This window comes from Zootoca vivipara, chromosome 1, assembly GCF_963506605.1.
Source record: "Zootoca vivipara chromosome 1, rZooViv1.1, whole genome shotgun sequence".
In the NCBI taxonomy this organism is placed as follows: domain Eukaryota; kingdom Metazoa; phylum Chordata; class Lepidosauria; order Squamata; family Lacertidae; genus Zootoca; species Zootoca vivipara.
In genome coordinates, this window is record NC_083276.1 from 6,271,074 (window position 1) to 6,291,953 (window position 20,880).

At 45.3% G+C, this 20,880-nt stretch overlaps 1 protein-coding gene across 2 annotated transcripts in view; it reads right to left on the minus strand.

Moving 5' to 3' along the window:
• Positions 1-1,549: 1,549 nt before the first annotated feature.
• TMEM260 (transmembrane protein 260) overlaps positions 1,550-20,880 on the minus strand; it is a 60,201-nt gene continuing 40,870 nt past the window's right edge. Inside the window, exons 10-16 of one of the 2 annotated variants that reach the window (XM_060271007.1) lie at positions 19,604-19,776; positions 16,326-16,497; positions 11,461-11,609; positions 8,213-8,389; positions 7,724-7,777; positions 5,975-6,065; positions 1,550-4,747 (exon numbers count right to left, since the gene is read on the minus strand). In XM_060271007.1, coding sequence (XP_060126990.1) covers positions 4,466-4,747; positions 5,975-6,065; positions 7,724-7,777; positions 8,213-8,389; positions 11,461-11,609; positions 16,326-16,497; positions 19,604-19,776 — 1,098 coding nt within the window. In that variant the 3' untranslated portion in view covers positions 1,550-4,465. The remainder of the gene's footprint in view (positions 4,748-5,974; positions 6,066-7,723; positions 7,778-8,212; positions 8,390-11,460; positions 11,610-16,325; positions 16,498-19,603; positions 19,777-20,880) is intronic. The other variant, XM_060271012.1, reaches the window with a different exon arrangement.

Genomic DNA, 20,880 nt, shown 5'->3' on the forward strand with positions numbered 1-20,880 from the left:
GCCAGTGGCCCCAGGAGGACCGTCGAAATTAAACTTCTGCCCGTTGGCTTCCTTCAAGGAATGCTGCAAGGAATGAGGAGGCCTCACTCTGGACGTGCTGGGTGGATGTTCGATGGCAAGCTGGTCTTTGCTTTCCAGAGGGCAACCCGGGTCGGGCGATCAGTTTGGTAACAAAATAAGGGTCGGAGTTACTGGGAGACTCATGCACCTGGCGACATTCTACAAGGAACCAGGCAGAAGGCCTTCTCGGTAGTGGCCCCTGCCTTGCAGAACGCCCTCCTGTCAGATGCCAAACAGATAAACAACTACGGGGGGGGGGAGCTCTGGGGGGGGGAAGAGAGGGAGGAGGGGACAAACCCAATTATAAAATGGACCTCCTTCAACTATCCATTTTGCATGGGACTCTCTCGTGGCAGGAGGGGGCTCGTGGAGGGTGGGTAGAGGAAGGGGGAGAACAGGTTTAAAATAATGTTTATAGATAATGATTTGACATGGTATTTTTCTTGTTTTTTTCTGTTTTTTCTTTTTCTTTTTTGGTGGGGGTGGGGGTGGGGTTCTTTTTGCTTTTCATATAAGATATGTATAGATAGATAGTTGGGGGGAATACCCTCCTCCATCCTTCCTAGCCATCCTGGAGCTTCCTGGTGGCAGGAGGGCGCTCTGGGGGGAGGGGAGGGGGGACAAACCCAATTATAAAATGGACCATCTTCAACTGTCCGCTTTGCATGGGACTCTCTCGTGGCAGGAGGGGGCTTGTGGGTGGTGGGTAGAAGAAGGGGGAGAATATGTTATGTATGTCTTGTTTTATTGTGCAAAATTAATAAAAAATTATTATTTAAAAAAAACAGATAAACAACTACTGTACAGTGGTACCTCAGGTTACAAATGCTTCAGGTTACAGACCCCGCTAACCCAGAAATAGTACCTTGGGTTAAGAACTTTGCTTCAGGATGAGAACAGAAATTGCGTGGCGTGGTGCAGGAGAGGAGGTCCCATTAGCTAAAGTGGTACCTCAGGTTAAGAACAGTTTCAGGTTGAGAATGGACCTCCAGAACGAATTACGTTCTTAACCAGAGGTACCGCTGTATTTGACTTTTAGGAGACTCCTGAAGGCAGTCCTGTTCAGGCAAGTTTTTAACGGCTGATGTTTTACTGTGCTTTTAATATTTTGTTGGGAGCTGCGCAGAGTGGCTGGGGCAACCCAGCCAGAAAGAGGGGGCATGTAAATATTATTGTTATTGTTCTGAATGACCCTGTTTCAAGAGACTCTGGCCTTTCCCCGCAGGTAGTGTTATGGGAGAATGACACTTCGCCCCTGGCATGGAGTTTCCGGGTGTGGGTAAGAGGGCGGGGCAGGGGGGGCTGTTCAGGTGGGCCTTTTGTCCTTGCACCAGAATTGTCCCTGTCCTCAACTCTCATCAGCTCCAGCATGCAAGGGCAACAGGCAGGGACAAAGATGGCAGCCATTCCTCCCCTGGTCACTGCTATGGATAAACAACCTACCGTACCTAAATTTGCAGGCACTGCAATTGTCTACAAGAGATTCCCACACAGCCCATTCACTCTCTGTGATTTTGCAGATGGAAGAGGAAGCTACAAAACGGGCAGGAAAATGGGGTAATTTATCTGTTTATTTGATGAAAGATCATGCATCCACAGGTTTTTTTTAAAAAAACAACTCTCATCTAACGCAACAAAAAAACGAAAAAAAATTGCAATATACACATTAAAAAAAAGCAAATGTAGAGAAGCATTAGAAAACAGTAGTGGCAACAAATGAGGTAAAGGCCACCACTGCCCTTCCAAGAGAAGGAGGGAGGTGTTCACAGTGAGATCCCAGCACCGCTTTTGCTAGAAAAGTAGCACCAGGTTCAACTAATTCTAGTTTTGTCTCCATCCTCAGTCCCTGCTGAGTTCTACAAGGGCAACTCTGAGATTAAGGAGGCGGAAGCTAACAGGCACTGCCACCCCCTCAGAGATGGGTGTAAGAGACAAGTCAGGAAGGTTGGGGCTGGCTGAGGCCGATGGGGGGGGGGCAGCACCCCGTTTGTCACGAAGAACTAGCCTCCACTGGCCTCCTAGGTTCGTGCAAGAGGAGAAGCCAGGCCTCCGAAACCATGCAGGATGTTTTAAGGGTCAAAACCAGTGCCCTGAATTAGGTCCCAAAAGGGATGGGGAGCCAGTGTGGTGTAGTGGTTAAGAACGGTAGACTCGTAATCTGGGGAACCGGGTTCGCGTCTCTGCTCCTCCACATGCAGCTGCTGGGTGACCTTGGGCTAGTCACACTTCTCTGAAGTCTCTCAGCCCCACTCACCTCACAGAGTGTTTGTGGTGGGGGAGGAAGGGAAAGGAGAATGTTAGCCGCTTTGAGACTCCTTCGGGTAGTGATAAAGTGGGATATCAAATCCAAACTCTTCTTCTAGTACAGCTGTCTTAAAAACAGCCGAAATGCACTCAGCCCCACTTAGCAACCTAGCAGGTGTGTTTTGTACTAACCACAGTTTCCAAACTCAACGACAGCTCCACACTCAGTGCATTATAAGCATATGGAGCTGCCTTATACAGAGTTATATTATTTGTTCATCTAGCCCAGTACTGCCTTCTCTGGCTGGCAGTAGCCCTCCAGGGTGTCTTCAGATCACCCGATCCTTTCTTTATGCATCATCATAAGGATAATGAATTCGTATTGATGATGAGTAATCCTGATTAAGACTGAAGGGCCAGAATTCATAGGAAGATATAAGCTGCTTCGTACCATGTCAGACCAATGGTCCATCTAGTTCAGTATTGTCTGCACGGGCTGGCAGCAGCTCTCCAGGGTTTCAGGCAAGGGGGCATTCCCAGCCCACCCGACAGATGCCGGGGATTAAACCCGGGACCTTTTGCATGCAAAGTGGACGCTCAACTGCTTGATTTATGGTCCCAGCCCTTTGGATAATTACAATAATCCCGGGGTGCCGCCAGAAAATTTGTAACTTTTGTTCGGAGGCTGCAAATGGTGTACAGCCTTACCTGCTGAAAGGAGGACTGTGCCGATGAGGCTGCTTGGCCCTCCAAATAATGGGCTGGATTTAGTAGCCCTCAAGAGACTCAATTGAAAGTTCCCATTGACTCATTTGCAGGGGGCCCCCTCTGACCTGCTCCTGATCTGGCTGCGGGGAGTTGGCGCATCTTCCCATCAAGTCTCTCCTTCACTTCGCTTCTCAATGCATTTTCCTGTCACTTTCCTCACTGCAAAAAGGCTGCTCCTTTTCGAAAGCGGGTTTGTTGCACTTGGGTCGCAGAACACTTCCGTCTGTTTCAAACGCATGCCCTAAAATTTGTGCACAAACTGACGGCAGTGAACGACTAAGGGTTTCAGTACTATTGGCAGAAGGAGAAATGCTTCTCTACTTTCCCCAGCTTGCAGATTGTTTGTTTGTTTGATGCCATTCCATAAAGCTCCTGTCATTTCACCCCTTTCTTAGACCCTCCCCCAGTGCCGGATTTACGTATAAACTAAACAAGCTTAGGGCCCCACGCTCTTGGGGACCCCAAAAAAATTTAAAGGGGGAAAAACTGGATGTACATTTCCAAAATATAAGATAAAAAACAAATAAAATAAAACCTACAGGTGAAACTCGGAAAATTAGAATATCGTCGAAAAGTGCATTTATTTCAGTAATGCAACTTAAAAGGTGAAACCACTATATGAGATAGATGCATGACATGCAAAGCAAGATATGCCAAGTCTTTATTTGTTGTAATTGTAATTATTTATCGTTAGGCGGGTCAATTATAAATGGAAGGTAATTAATGGAATGTAATAGCGATGTTTATTTTTGTTTTATTGTAACTATTTGTTTTATTACTGTGGAATTTCCAAAAGAAAGCATTTGTAAAACTGAAAAGAAAAAGAAAATAATAATAAGTTGCATTACTGAAATAAATCACTTTTTGATGATATTCTAATTTTCCAAGTTTCACCTGTACATACAGCAACAGTGTTTTGTGTTGTGTAGGCTCCTATTACGTAAGTCATGGGCCCCGCCTGCTAAGCTTGCTCCCTGAAATATAAAAAATCATTTTAGAGCTTATTAATTATTTCACTAATATACTTCTTCTTAATTGTATTTCAGTTCAACAATTACTTTGATAAAATACATATTTTGTTATGTGCAAATGGCTTGAGATGCCTATTAGGTCCATAAATGACCATATAGCATATATTCAACACAAAAAAAACCAGCGACCATTTGTTGTTGACAAAGGACAGCTGGACATATAAAGGGCCCCATGACCTTCAGTAGCTTAGGGCCTCATCAAACCTAAATCCGGCCCTGCCCTCCCCGCAATTATTTATTTTTTAAAGTAAGCAACCAAGAGGTTGACTTCACTTCCACCCATAGACGGTTCAACTTATGTTTTCTTCTTATATTTCATTATCTCCCCAAGCGTTCTTTTCTATGTGTTGCCCACAGCTCCTTCACTTTGTGCCTTGCTGAAAAGTCTCTCCGCCCCTTTTCATTTGTCTCAACCCCCTCAGTTCCTTCTTCAGGTGTTTTACAGCTTGCAAAATACTGCTCTGCTGGGGCTCGTCTTCCGCTTTCTCTGTGTAAAGGAGGAAGTGCTTGATGGCCTCCGACAGCAGCAGTTCCGGGTCTTCCCTTCCCGGCTGAAGGTGCAACATCCTCTCGCAAGCAATCGCGTAGTTCTTGTGCCAGTTTGCCGGGTGCAGTTTGTGGGTGCTGACGATCTCCTTGTACAGCTAGAGACGAGAGGGGAGAACTCAGTTTCGAAGGGACTTCCGAAAAGGGTGGATTGGATTTAAATCAAATCGATTTAAATCTCTCTCTTTTTTTTAAACAGAAAGACTCATTCTTCCTGGTATAATCTTAATATTTACAACCAGATGAAGGTTTCATTTTGGGAATAATAAATTTTCAGGGTAGTTTTTACAGTTAGATCAAAAATTACTGATTTGGTTATACTATTAGAAATACATAGACCGATAATTATTAAATTATTGTGAGGTTTAATAAATTAACTGTTTATATTTGGACAACTTTTCTGCTGTACTTTACTGGAAGGAGCAAAATAATCATTTCCTTAATAACACTTTAAACAAATTATTTAACTAAAACTATAACATTATAGCATATGTATCTATATTTGTTAACGTGGGTTTAAAAAAAAAAACTTAAGACTGAGTTTTAGCACACATGAAAAAATTAAACAAATCCTTATTTCCTGATGAATAGCTTTTGGACTATAATGTAACTTAAATAGAAAACTATCTTTAGAAAGATTTTTCCTCCAAAAGCATTTTATTTTAAAAATCTGATTTAAATTTTTAAAAATCCGATTTATTTTTTTTAAAAAATCATTTTTTTAAAAAAATCATTTTATTTTTATTCACCCTGCTTCCAAAACATTTGCAGAAAACCCACAGAAATGCCACACGTTCGTACCATGCCCTCGTTTTTCTCAAAATTTTAAACTAATGCTCACTTAGTTGTCGTTTTTTGAAAGGCCATGCCCGGTGCACCAAATATCCATAAAAAGAAGTATTTGTTCAAAACTGCAGAAAAGTAATACAATTAACACACATTGTTAAGACACAGCTCAATCTGATGCGTATCTATGCAGAGGGAAGTCCCGCTGAATTCAATAGGACTTACTCCCAGGTAAGTGTGCAAAGGATTGAAACCTTTGAGGTTTTGTGCCGGCAGCTGACAGAGCTTCAGGCAGTAATTGGCTGTGCTGCTGTGATGTCACAGGAAGACTGGTCCAGCCGAGCGAAAAGGAGGGGAAAGGAGAGAGCTTTGGAAAGGAAGATGCCAGGGCTAAGAGTGGAAGGGAGCGAAGAATGGAAGTTTCCTTGGGGGTCCATTATCAAAAAGCAGGCCACCACTCCATCATGCGCACTAAGAGATAACAAAGGTTCAGAGGCTTCCTCTCTGCTTCTTTAAGCCAAAGAATACAAGGTACCTACATTGTAAGCATATGTATAAAGCTGGGCTTTTACATCCGTAGACACACGAGCCGTTTCCGCTAGGTCAAAAATGAAGAAGGCTGTCTTCATCCTGCAAAAAAGGGAAAGCACATTACAGTCAGGGTTAAGGGTTCTTTAAATACCAGCCAGTGCCCACGAACCAGGGTTGGCCGAGGACACGGAGCCAGAGAAACTATGCCAGGGGTGCGGTGCCCAAGATGGTGGCAGTAAAGAATAATAAAATTCTAGAGTTGGAAGGGATCTCCCAGGGTCATCTAGTCCAACCCCCTGCAATGCTGGAACCTCAACACACAGGGGGCCCCATCCAATTTGAAACTGTACAGGACCCTGCTTAGCTTTGCAAATGTGCAAGCAGTTTTTAGGTTAGGGCTAAGCAAAGGAGGCTTCCAAGCAGCCTTCCTCTATTTGAAGTTGTTGGACTACAATTCCCATCATCCCTAGCTAGCAGGACCAGTGGTCAGGAATGATGGGAGTTGTAGTCCAAAAATAATTTGAGACTCAAGGTTGAGAAACACTGCTTTAAAGGATTATTTGCACTCATAAAGGTTCACGCAGACACTATTTGCATCTGATTGCAGGTCACCAAACGATGCTTCCTATATTTCGTCCAATGCCTTCATTGTGTCACCTGCTTATTAATCATAAAATTGCAGAGTTGGAGGAGAACCCCCCAGGGTCATCTAGTCCAACCCCTGCATTGCTGGAATCTCAACACGTGGGTCTCCCAATTTGAAACGCGAAAGCAGTTTTACTGGTGCAGCTTGTGGCACAATTATCACGGGAAGATAGGAAGATGCCTTATGGCCAGACCACTGACCCATCTAGCTCAGTATGGTCTATCTACACTGAGCGGCAGCAGCTCTCCAGAGTTTCAGAACAGGGGATCTGGAGATGCAGAGGATCGAAGCTGGAACCTTCTGTGTGCTCCACCGCTGAGCCATGGCCCTCCCCTTAAAGGAAGCAACCTTACACTGTGTTGGGCCATTGGTCAATCTAGCTCAGGATCACTGTCACTGATTGGTGGTGGTTCTTGGGGGGTTTCAGGAAGGGGCACTCTCAGCCCTACCTAGAGATGCTATTGGGAACCAAATCAAAGACCTTCTGTATTCAAAGCAGGTGCCCTGCCACTGAGCTACAGTGATTCTTCAACATCAACTTCGTCGGACTGGTCATGTTGTTCAGATGCCTGATTATCGTCTTCCAAAGCAACTACTCTATTCCCAACTTAAAAATGGAAAGCGTAATGCCAGTGGTCAACAAAAGAGGTTTAAAGACACTCTCAAGGCAAAATAAATAAAATAAACGTAGCATAAGCACGGACAACTGGGAAACACTGGCCTGCAAGCGCTCCAATTGGAGAACAGCCTCTACCAAAGGTGTCATGGGCTTTGAAGATGCTTGAACTCAGGATAAAAGAGAGAAATGTGCTAAGAGGAAGACATGCTTGGCAAAACCTCACCATGATCAGCTACGGCCTAGAAACCAATGTCCCCACTGCGGAAGGACATGTGGATCCAGAATTGGACTCCACAGTCACTTACAGACTCACTGTTAAAACCATGTTCATGGAAGACAATCTTACTCGGCTGCAAGTGATCGCCAAAGAAGAAGAAGATAGTTGTTTCCCAAATGAAGGCCCGTGTGGACACCACAATGTCTCCCTTCCCTTTAGAACCCATTCAGAAGGGGAAATGTTGGAGTGGGGGAAGGGGTGTTGGGGGCTCTCACCTGGCTTGCCACATCTCTTCATTTGCCACTAACTCCCACGAAGATGAATCAAACCTTTAAGAAGTGAACAACAGGAGCTGATTAACTGGCTCAGACATGAGAAGGTCACAGAGAGACCGAGAGGGCAGAGTATTAAACAGGGTCACCTCTGTACAAACACTGGAATTTGGCGCTCAAAGATTCCTTGTGGACAGCAGAATTCTGTGGGGCGCCTGAATCATGGGATGTTGAGCGCATTTGCACACCATGTCTCATCCTGCAAAGCATTCTGGTTATGATGGAAGAGCAAAGAGCAACCCGGGACAAAAAAATACCCCTCCCTCTGATTCTTATTTAGTTGCCCCTCCAGCTCATGAGATTTCAGCAAGCACAACCCACATGCCCACAGGGATATCTTCACAATTAGGAGGACTAGACACTTGATTTTTTAAAAAACGCCTTTATAGTTTTGCCCATTTCAAACCCTGCCACCAATTCTGCTGTTCTCACCTCCCATATTCCTCGCTCCAGTTATAGAGGTTTCTGGTTCGCTCAATCCACTCTCCGGGGTCGAAGGGAGTTTCCGAAGGCACCAGCTTCTCGCAAGAGCCCCACGGCCAAAGGGAGTGGCTTTTCTTCCAGGTGGGGTCACCTTCATGGAGCCCAATGCAGACAAAGGTTTCTTTGCTGTTGCAAACAAGCCACAAAAAAACAAAATGCAAAATACAAATGGGGACTGGAGCTGCAAAAAAATCACCACCACCAATATTATTTATTAATTCATATTCAAGATTGGATTTACTGCAATGCACTCTGTTAAATAAGCAATTAAAACATTCACAACAGGAGGTTAAAGTTAAGAGAACAGGGGGAAACGCTCGTCTAGAATCATAGAATCATAGAATTGGAAGAGACCACAAGGGCCATCCAGTCCAACCCCCTGCTAAGCAGGAAACACCATCAAAGCATTCTTGACATATGCCTGTCAAGCCTCGGCTTAAAGACCTCCAAAGAAGGAGACTCCACCACACTCCTTGGTAGCAAATTCCACTGCCGAACAGCTCTTACTGTCAGGAAGTTCTTCCTAATGTTTAGGTGGAATCTTCTTTCTTGTAGTTTGAATCCATTGCTCCGTGTCCGCTTCTCTGGAGCAGCAGAAAACAACCTTTCTCCCTCCTCCATATGACATCCTTTCATATATTTGAACATGGCTATCATATCACCCCTTAACCTTCTCTTCTCCAGGCTAAACATACCCAGCTCCCTAAGCCGTTCCTCGTAAGGCATCATTTCCAGGCCTTTGACCATTTGGGTTGCCCTCTTCTGGACACGTTCCAGCTTGTCAGTATCCTTCTTGTCAGTATCCTTCTCAGTATCCGCCTAAACATGGGTACTTTAAGAGCCGGCAGAATGCCAATACAGATGGAGGCCTCTCGTATGTCAACAATGTAGCTTGGTTCTGGGTAACAAGGAAACCACCACATGCAGAAGGCAGAGTTTAACAATTAAAGCGGTTAAGAGAGAGATTAATTAAGCTAGACTTCCCACAGCATCTGTGGAGAAGATGTTGCTGGACTAGAGAAATCTTTAGTCTGCTCTCACCATAAAATTAAAGACTCGGAGGACCTTGCAGGTTCCAATACTGTTCACAACTGACACCTACCTTCCTGTAACTTAATGGTCACTCTGGAGCAACTCAGAATATATGTTTTGCCTTCTGCTGTGCAGTCAAAACGTGTACCATCTCAGGAACATTGGGGAATGAGGAGAGGGTAGAGAGACAGTTTGCAAGGTACTCTGGACACATTCTGGCTTTAACGGCCAAAACCAACACCTTGAATTGAGCTCAGAAAAAGACTGGTAACCAGTATGTACGCAAGCCTCCACAAAAAAAACCAATAATCGCAAGGATATAGCTGTTATTATTAATAGACTAAACATACGGAAAAACTTTCTGACGGTAAGAGCTGTGGGACAGTTGAACGGTCTCCCTTGGGAAGTTGGGGACTCTCTGTCCTTGGAGGCTTTTAAGCAGAGGTTGGATGGCCATCTGTCATGGATGCTTCAGTTGAGATTCCTGCATTGTAGGGGGTTGGACTAGATGACCCTCTGTGTCCCTTCCAACTCTGTGATTCTGTTAGACTTCTTAGTTCTTTGTTATGCAAAGAACTAAGCGACTGACAACAGACTTAGAAAACATGGCCATAAATACATTACACCAACAAAAGAATTTTTAAGGACCCACCTTAATTCTGAAATATTAAGTTGTTTTAAAGTTAAACTGTTTTCAATACTCCCAGTACGTTTCCAAGCACAATTCAAAGTGTCGGTGCTGACCTTTAAAGCCCCAAACGGCCTCAGCCCAGTAAACCTGAAGAAGCGTCTCCACCCTCATCATTCTGCCCGGACACTGAGGTCCAGTGCCGAGGGCCTTCTGGCGGTTCCCTCATTGTGAGAAGCGAAGTTACAGGGAACTAGGCAGAGGGCCTTCTCGGTAGTGGCACCCGCCCTGTGGAACGCCCTCCCATCATATGTCAAAGAAATAAACAACTATCTGACGTTTAGAAGACATCTGAAGGCGGCCCTGTTTATGCAAGTTTTTAATAACTGATGTTTTAATGCAGGCATCCCCAAACTTTGGCCCTCCAGATGTTTTGGACTACAATTCCCATCATCCCTGACCACTGGTCCTCATAGGTAGGGATCATGGGAGTTGCAGGCCAAAACATCTGGAGGGCCACAGTTTGGGGGTGCCTGTTTTAATGTATTTTTAACCTTCTGTTGGAAGCTGCCCAGAGTGGCTGGCTGGGCGGGGTAGAAATTTATTATTATTATTATTATTATTATTATTATTATTATTATTATTATTATTAGTTTTGTTGTAACCCACCCTGGAACATTAGGATGAAGGTAGGTAATTGTGAGGGACAAGGGATATCGCGAAGTCCCTCCCATCTTGAGGTCCAGCCCATCCCCGAGCACGGAGGAAAGCAGGGAGAGTTCCGACTCAAGTGGGGAAGCAGGAAGTGGTGTCCGAGGCTCTGGCAAGGTAGCGGAGCCATCGTCCCAGGTGGGACAGGAAGGGGAAAGCAAGGGGGGTAGACCGATCCCCCCCAACTCCGGAATTGCGCAGGAAGCGTAGGGGGAAGAGGCTGGGTCTCCCCAAGTTGTTATGTTGGAGAAAGACGCGCCAAACGCCATTCGGAGGTTCTGACTCAAGCGGTTAAGATGTGTCTCTGTAAATAGCACTGCCTTTAGCACTGTAAATACGCAGCACCAAATAAAAGATAAAATGCAGAGCGGTGTGGCGTCGTTACTCTGAAGTAGCCCATCAACACCCCTGTGACAGTAATGAATTCTAATAACAACAAAAATGTATGTGTATGCACAACATATATACATACAGACAACACACACCTACACCCATTCTTGATGTAAACATGACTGTTCAGGAGTAAAGATGCACTTTGCCTTGCAGGTTCAGATGCTATAGAAAGCAAGGGTGATTAACTTTTTTTTTAATGAGCCCAGGAAGAATCAGAGCTTTATGTGTGGTGACACCTGAAGTCTACTTTGTATTAAAAAAATTTTTTTTGCTGCTGCAGTGAGCAGTTTTTGGGGACACACAAAAATGCTTAGGGGGTCCCAATAAGGGCCCCAGGCGGGGGATTAGCCTCTCCTAACAGAGGAATTTGAGAATGCAGCTGATGCGATTTTTATGCAAAAAGGAATGCTATTACGTGAACAGGAATGCTTACTGTTTATTTACTTTGAGAAAGTGATGGAGATTAAATGTGGCCGTCCCATCAGGCAACGTCCCTTCCAGAGGATTCCACCGGCTCCCAGGAAAGATGACGCCCGGCAAATGTTTTGACATCTTCGGTAAGTACCAGTGGTAAGTCATCATCTAGCGCAGGCAAGACGAGATGAAATTAAAGACGAGGCCTGTGGGCTTCTCCAACCCGAAGCACGATTGATGTAAATAAACATACCTAAAACCTGACACTAAGGCTGCAGTCCTCACCATGTCGACTTGGAAGTAAGTCCTGTTGCACCGAATCGGAATTACTCCCAAATTAAGTGAAGTTTGGATTGCAGCCCAAGGCGGTCTTTTTATGCTGGTTTACCTGGGTGTAAGCTGAACACAGGGGAAATTGCACCCAAGTAAGCAGGGCACGGACGCGGGTGACACTGTGGGTTAAACCACAGAGCCTAGGGCTTGCCGATCAGAAGGTCGACGGTTCGAATCCCTGTGACAGGGTGAGCTCCCATTGCTTGGTCCCAGCTCCTGCCAACCTAGCAGTTCGAAAGCACGTCAAAGTGCAAGTAGATAAATAGGTACCGCTACAGCAGGAAGGTAAACGGCGTTTCCGTGTGCTGCTCTGGTTTGCCAGAAGCGGCTTTGTCATGCTGGCCACATGACATCGTAGGAGCCTACACAACATAAAACACTTGCTGTATGTAGGTTTTATTTGTTTTTTATCTTATATTTTGAAAATGTACATCCAGTTTTTTCCCCTTTAAATTTTCTTTGGGGGCCAAGAGAGTGGGGCCCTAAGCTATAGCTTGTTTAGCTTATACGTAAATCCGACACTGCTCCCAGCCCTTACGTCATGGGCCCCGCCTGCTAGCCTGCTCCCTAAAATATCACTGTTTGCTCATTTCTACATACAGCGGATCCTTGGTTCTCAAACTTAATCCGCTCTCGAAGTCCCTTCCAAAACCAAAGCGTTCCTAAACCAAGGCGTGCTTTCCCATAGAAAGTAAGGCAAAACGGATTAATCCATTCCAGACTTAAAAACAACCCCTGAAACATTGTATTTCACTATTAATATACTTATTCTTAATAGTTATTCTTATTCATATATATCCCCTTCATGGATCAATGCCTTGTCGTGGCGAAGGGGCTTGAATAACTCAGAGAAGCTATGAGCTATGCCATGCAGGGCCACCCAAGATGGACAGGTCATAGTGGAGAGTTTTGACTAAACGTGATCCACCTGGAGAAGGAACTGGCAAGCCACTCCAGTATCCCTGCCAAGAAAACTCAATGGACAAAGACAACAGGCATATAAAAGTTATGACGCTGGAAGATGAGCCCCTCAGGTCGGAAGGCGTCCAACATGCTACTGAGGAAGAGCGGAGGACAAGTACAAGTAGATTCAGAGCTGATGAAGCGGCTGGGCCAAAGCCGAAAGGACGCTCAGTTGCGGATATGCCTGGAAGCGAAAGGAAAGTCCGATGCTGTAAAGAAAAATATTGCATAGGAACCTGGAATGTAAGAACCATGAGTGGAGGTAAGCTGGATGTGGTCAAAAATGAGATGACAAGAATAAATATCGACATCCTGGGCATCAGTGAACTAAAATGGAAGGGAATGGGCGAATTCAGTTCGGGTGACTATCATATCTACTACTGTGGGCAAGAATCCTGTAGCAGAAATGGAGTGGCCCTCATAGTCAACAAAAGAGTGGCAAAAGCTGTAATGGGATGCAATCTCAAAAATGACAGAATGATCTCGATACGAATCCAAGGCAGACCTTTTAACATCACAGTAATCCAAGTTTATGCACCAACTACCGGTGCTGAAGAAAGTGAAATTGACCAATTCTATGAAGACCTACAACAACTTCTAGAAATGACACCAAAGAAGGATGTTCTTCTCATTACAGGGGATTGGAATGCTAAAGTAGGGAATCAAGAGATAAAAGGAACAACTGGCAAGTTTGGCCTTGGAGTTCAAAATGAAGCAGGGCAAAGGCTAATAGAGTTCTGTCAAGAGAACAAGCTGGTCATCACAAACACTCTCTTCCAACAACACAAGAGACGACTCTACACATGGATATCACCAAATGGGCAGCATCGAAATCAGATTGATTATATTCTCTGCAGCCAAAGATGGAGAAGCTCTATACAGTCAGCAAAAACAAGACCTGGAGCTGACTGTAACTCAGATCATCAGCTTCTTATAGCAAAATTCCAGCTTAAACTGAAGAAAGTAGGAAAAACCACTGGGCCAGTAAGATACAATCTGAATCAAATCCCTTATGAATACACAGTGGAAGTGAGGAACAGGTTTAAGGATTTAGATTTGGTGGACAGAGTGCCTGAAGAACTATGGATGGAGGCTCGTAACATTATACAGGAGGCAGCAACGAAAACCATCCCAAGGAAAAGGAAATGCAAGAAAGCAAAATGGCTATCCAACGAGGCCTTACAAATAGCGGAGGAGAGGAGGCAAGCAAAATGCAAGGGAGATAGGGAAAGATACAGGAAACTGAATGCAGATTTCCAAAAAACAGCAAGGAGAGACAAGAGGGTCTTCTTAAATGAGCAATGCAAAGAAATAGAGGAAAATAATAGAATGGGGAAAACCAGAGATCTGTTCAAGAAAATTGGAGATATGAAAGGAACATTTCGTACAAAGATTACCATAATCAAGGACAAAAGTGGTAAGGACCTAACAGAAGCAGAAGACATCAAGAAGAGGTGGCAAGAATACACAGAGGAATTATACCAGAAAGATATGGAGGTCTCATACACCCCAGGTAGTGTGGTTGCTGACCTTGAGCCAGACATCTTGGAGAGTGAAGTCAAATGGACCTTAGAAAGCATTGCTAATAACAAGGCCAGTGGAAGTGATGACATTCCAGCTGAACTATTTAAAATTTTAAAAGATGATGCTGTTAAGGTGCTACACCCAATATGCCAGCAAGTTTGGAAAACTCAGCAATGGCCAGAGGATTGGAAAAGATCAGTCTACATCCCAATTCCAAAGAAGGGCAGTGCCAAAGAATGCTCCAACTACCGCACAATTGCGCTCATTTCACACGCTAGCAAGGTTATGCTTAAAATTCTACAAGGCAGGCTTAGGCAGTATGTGGACCGAGAACTCCCAGAAGTGCAAGCTGGATTTCGAAAGGGCAGAGGAACCAGAGACCAAATAGCAAACATGCGCTGGATTATGGAGAAAGCTAGAGAGTTCCAGAAAAACGTCTACTTCTGCTTCATTGACTATGCAAAAGCCTTTGACTGTGTCGACCACAGCAAACTATGGCAAGTTCTTAAAGAAATGGGAGTGCCTGATCACCTCATCTGTCTCCTGAGAAATCTCTATGTGGGACAAGAAGCTACAGTTAGAACTGGATATGGAACAACTGATTGGTTCAAAATTGGGAAAGGAGTACGACAAGGTTGTATATTGTCTCCCTGCTTATTTAACTTATATGCAGAATTCATCATGCGAAAGGCTGGACTAGATGAATCCCAAGCCGGAATTAAGATTGCCGGAAGAAATATCAACAACCTCAGATATGCAGATGACACAACCTTGATGGCAGAAAGCGAGGAGGAATTAAAGAACCTTTTAATGAGGGTGAAAGAGGAGAGCGCAAAATATGGTCTGAAGCTCAACATCAAAAAAACCAAGATCATGGCCACTGGTCCCATCACCTCCTGGCAAATAGAAGGGGAAGAAATGGAGGCAGTGAGAGATTTTACTTTCTTGGGCTCCTTGATCACTGCAGATGGTGACAGCAGTCACGAAATTAAAAGACGCCTGCTTCTTGGGAGAAAAGCAATGACAAACCTAGACAGCATCTTAAAAAGCAGAGACATCACTTTGCCGACAAAGGTCCGTATAGTTAAAGCTATGGTTTTCCCAGTAGTGATGTATGGAAGTGAGAGCTGGACCATAAAGAAGGCTGATCGTCGAAGAATTGATGCTTTTGAATTATGGTGCTGGAGGAGACTCTTGAGAGTCCCATGGACTGCTAGAAGATCAAACTTATCCATTCTTAAGGAAATCAGCCCTGAGTGCTCCCTGGAAGGACAGATCGTGAAGCTGAGGCTCCAATACTTTGGCCACCTCATGAGAAGAGAAGAATCCTTGGAAAAGACCCTGATGTTGGGAAAGATTGAGGGCACTAGGAGAAGGGGACGACAGAGGACAAGATGGTTGGACAGTGTTCTCGAAGCTACGAACATGAGTTTGACCAAACTGCGGGAGGCAGTGCAAGACAGGAGTGCCTGGCGTGCTATGGTCCATGGGGTCACGAAGAGTCGGACACGACTAAACGACTAAACAACAACAACATTCATATATATATGCTGGCCACATGACCTGGAAGCTATACGCCGGCTCCCTCGGCCAATAATGCGAGATGAGCGCGCAACTCCAGAGTCGGTCACGACTGGACCTAATGGTCAGGGGTCCCTTTACCTTTTTATACTTATTCTTAATTGTATTTCAGTTCAGCAATTACTTTGATAAAATACATTTTCTGTTATGTTTAAATGGCTTTAGATACCTATTAGGTCCATAAATATAGCATATATTCAACACAAAAACCAGTGGCAATTTGCTGTTGACAAAGGACAGCTGGGCATATAAAGGGCCCCATTACCTTCAGTAGCTGAGGGCCTCATCAAACCTCAATCCGGCCCTGGCCGGGAGTGTCGCCTGCCTGACCTGAAACTGGTTTAAACTGCTCTCAGCATCAGCAAGACTGAACTACACATGAACCAGCGTCTGGCCAGCACAGCACGTTCTCATGTTCCCATGCCTTACAAGGAACTGTCATCTCTCACTCTGTAAAGTATGCAAACCTCGCTTTCCACCTACTTCTTGGTCCACCAAGGTAACGTCAGGTCTCACTCCCTCACAATAATGGAGATAACGGAGAGAATTGCCGGGCAAGTCCCCTCTCAGCAAGACGATAGCATCCGGAGGCATGGAGGACAAAAGGTTCCTTGCAAAGCAGTCGACAACGTAGTTGCGGCTTTGGTCGCAGACGCTGGGCAGAAAAGAGATAATCGGAAAGAAAAGAAAAAGCCGTTTGGTGTTGTTTTTTTAGTCCATCCCCAGGTAGCTCAGCTAGATAAAAAGGAGTGAGAAACACAGCAAGGCTTTGAATTCCAGGATTTGTGGTATTTGCAAACCCTTCCAAGAGCCATGACAGGCCACCGGGCGCCTTAGCGTTTGTTTATTAAGGACCTGACATTTTCTACATGCAATGCAAAAACGACACAGGTCCTGCCCTCAGGCAGGCAAGGAAAAAGGAATGTGGAGGGCAGAGGGAGGCAATAGAAATTTCCTAAACTTCCCTTACATTGATTTCCATGAGAATAGAGTCTGCTGGATCAGGTCAATGGCTCATCTAGTCCAGAATCCTGTTCCCACAGTGGCTGAACAGTTGCCTGTGGGAAACCAGCAAGCAGGATCTGAACTCAAGAGCAGCCCTCTCCCCTCCTGTGGTTTCCAGAAACTGGCATTCAGAATCATTGCTGTCTCCAACAGCGGAGGGCAGAACATAAGTCATCATGGTTGGTATCCATCGATAGCCCTCACCTCCTAATAAAGCCAATGCAATTCTGGGCTGCATCAATAGAAGTATAGCATCTAGATCAAGGGAAGTAATAGTACCACTGTATTCTGCTCTGGTCAGACCTCACCTGGAGTACTGTGTCCAGTTCTGGGCACCACAGTTCAAGAAGGATACTGACAAGCTGGAACGTGTCCAGAGGAGGGCAACCAAAATGGTCAAAGGCCTGGAAACGATGCCTTATGAGGAACGGCTTAGGGAGCTGGGTATGTTTAGCCTGGAGAAGAGAAGGTTAAGGGGTGATATGATAGCCATGTTCAAATATATGAAAGGATGTCATATGGAGGAGGGAGAAAGATTGTTTTCTGCTGCTCCAGAGAAGCGGACACGGAGCAATGGATTCAAACTTCAAGAAAGAAGATTCCACCTAAACATTAGGAAGAACTTCCTGACAGTAAGAGCTAGTGGAATTTGCTGCCAAGGAGTGTGGTGGAGTCTCCTTCTTTGGAGGTCTTTAAGCAGAGGCTTGACAGGCATATGTCAAGAATGCTTTGATGGTGTTTCCTGCTAGGCAGGGGGGTTGGACTGGATGGCCCTTGTGGTCTCTTCCAACTCTATGATTCTATGATTCCTCCATGAATTTGTCTAATCCTTTGAACAAATAAAAAAAAGCCAAGCAAATTGTTGGGCATCTGCTTCCTCTGGAAAGGAGTTTGCAAAGGAACAAGGCTCCACACCTGTAGGAATGACATGGTTTGGTTGGCACTGGCATGCCGTGCCAAAGGTAGGGAGTTATAGCGCTGGCATACCAGGCTGCTTCTGCATAAGTTAGGGCAGCTTTGGCAAGCCAAGCCAAAGGTCAGAGTGATGGATGCACGGGTCAGCTTGACAGGTCAGAACGGGACGAAGCAAGGCATGGCAGGATGAAACAGGAAAGATCAGGTTGGAGCTGTGGGGTGAAAACAATGGGATGGTCAAGGAGGGGGTGTTTGGAGAGTGACATGTGACAGGAGCATGGGCAGAGTACGTGTGACATAGCACATCCATAATGGTGGTCATTTGGGGGAGCTTCAGGGTGTTGCCAGGAAGTGACATGCCCAGGGACATCACCTTGTATGGAGTCGCGCTACCGTCATTGGCTAAAAGTTGCTCTAGCGGGTTAATCTTTAACAGCTTGTAAAAATCACTAATAAAAGGCAGCACCCAAGGATTCTCGGGGTCGCCTTCCCACTGAAAACCATTCTGTCTTCACGTCGTTCTTCATCAAGCCGCAACATACATCTCTTCAGCAGGCAGAGATTAACTCGACCAGAGATGGAGGACCTGTTGGAGTCCATCTCCCAGCAGGTCCAGCCAGCACCTGATGTTGGGAGTTGCATTTAAAACATAGGGAGGGGCAAGGATCCCCTGGCCTAAATAGACACAATCATCTCATTCAGCAGACGGCAGCTTGGGGTGGTCAATGGCGGAACTAGTACCGTGTTTCTCTGAAAATAAGACACCATCTTATATTTATTCTCCTCAAGAAAATAAGCCTATGGCTCATTTTTCGGGGGGTGTCTTATATTTTATTAAGCAATCTACGGTACATTTGGATCTCAGGAGCCGGTCCCTTGGGGAAGCCGAGCCCCCCCCCTTTGTGAAGACACCTGAAGGGAGCTCTCTGTACATAACTGCCAAGTCTCCCGTTTTCCCCGGGAAATCCCCGTTTTTCCAGCTGTTCCTAGCTGAAAAAACGGATTTTTTTGTCCCCCCCCCCCGGTTTATTCTGGCACAGCGGCCATTTTGGAACTGGGCAAAGCAGCATCAAAAGTCACTTCTGATGCTGCTCTGCCCAGTTCCAAATTGGCGGCAGCGCTACTTCCGGTATGCTATTTCCGGCCCGGTCCCTTATTTCTCTGACAGCAACTTGGCAGGTATGTCTCTGTATAGGGAAGTTTTTAATGGTTGATGTTCCATTGTGGGAGCTGCCTAGAGTGGCTGGGAGTACCCAGTCAGATTGGCAGGGTACGAATAAAAGAATTAAAAAAATAGTAGTAGTAGTAGCAGCAGTAGTAGTAGTACTAGGCCACTCGCTATCTTTCAGCCTAACCTACCTGACAAGGGTGTTGTGAGTAGGGACATCAGACTTCAGTGGAAATGGAAACGGGAGGGGAAACGGTTGATATTTGCTTACATGTCCCATGTCTGGAATGGAAATCAAACCAGTTCGGGATTTGTTGTTGTTGCTGCTCCTTCTGATATGTAACCGATTACGCTCCCCTCCCTGTTTGCATCGCCTTTCCTTTGCACGGGGTGGAATGGTATGTAGCAGCGGGGCAGTGAGATGAATAACGTAGCATTTGGCGAAAGGCGAACTGCAGTGGAATGGAAGCGGCGCTGCAGGCGATGGATACAAGGCAGAACAGAAAACGATGCCTCCTTACAACACGAGTTGTGGGTGCTAAATAAGGAAGCGAGAAGCAGGTGTGGCTGCCCTGAACTACTTGAGGGAACAGTGGGAAATGAACACAACGCTAATTGGACTTTTAAGCACAATCTACAAAGCTGAACCCACTGTGATCTTTCTTGCAGTTACCTGTAATTAGAGCAGATTTGCCCAGTGACCAGAACGGCAGCAAGAAGCCATTCCAGGCAGCGAAGCACTCGGCTGTTTCCAACTACCCCCTCTGCAAAAGAGAAAAGCGAGGAGAAACCGAGGCCAGCTAGAACAGCAACCACCGCATTGCTCTGCATCCAGAATCGCTCGACCTGCAGAAGGACAGACAGACAGTGTTTCCCCAACTGCGTAGAAATGAATGCTTAATGTGATGGGTATTAGAATCATAGAAATGCAGAGTTGGAAGGCACCACGGGGATCATCTAGTCCAACCCCCTGCAATGCAGGAATCTTTTGCACAACGTGGGTCTCATGCTCCACTAACTGAGCTATCCTAGGTATTATAGTAAGGATATATTAATTATAACTGATTCTCTAGAGCAGTGTTTCTCAACCAGTGTGCCTCCAGATGTTTTGGGACTACAACTCCCATCATTCCTGATCACTGGTCTTGCTAGCTAGGGATGATGGGAGTTGTAGTCCCAAAACATCTGGAGGCACACTGGTTGAGAAACACTGCTCTAGAGACCCACGTGTTTGGAGATTCTCTAGAGACCCACAAAATGGCTTGTGTCTGTTTTTAAAATACAAGGCTTGCACATAAAGAGACCCAGTAGCAGAGTTTAAATCTCACTGTTAGGCACTGACACCTAAGAATAGATTTTAAAACCTTTTTAATATACCCCGGCTCTTAAGGCACCTGGCCCCCTTTTCAACAAAAAGACCACAGACTGCAAGGCAATTTTAAAATGTTTTACTTACAGTCACTAGGTCTTAGAGTTGAATTTTCCTTAGTAGCAACAATAAAATGCAGGTAAGTGTTCTTAGTTGAAATATATACAGTGGAACCTCAGGTTGCGAACATGATCTGTGCATGCACAAAGCGCAATTTAGCGTTTTTGCGCATGCGCAAGCGCCGAAACCCGGACATAACCCGTTCCGGTACTTCCGAGATCGGCACGTCTGTAACCTGGAAACACGCAACCCGCAGCGATCGCAAACCGAGGTATGACTGTACAGCAAAGCAGCGTCTGATACATATGAGAGGCAGAGAACAAGGTTGAGGTATTTCTGCTTCCTTCCTTGCAGCGTGATAGAGAGACAGAGAAAGGAACAGGAAACAAGGCTTCCTTCCTCCTTGGAGAATAAGGTCCTGAACTTTTCTCTCCCTCCCCCAGGCATTCATCTCTCTGCTTAGATATCACAGAACAATTTATAAATCCTGAAATAAGCTTTTTTAAAAAAAATTAAAACCA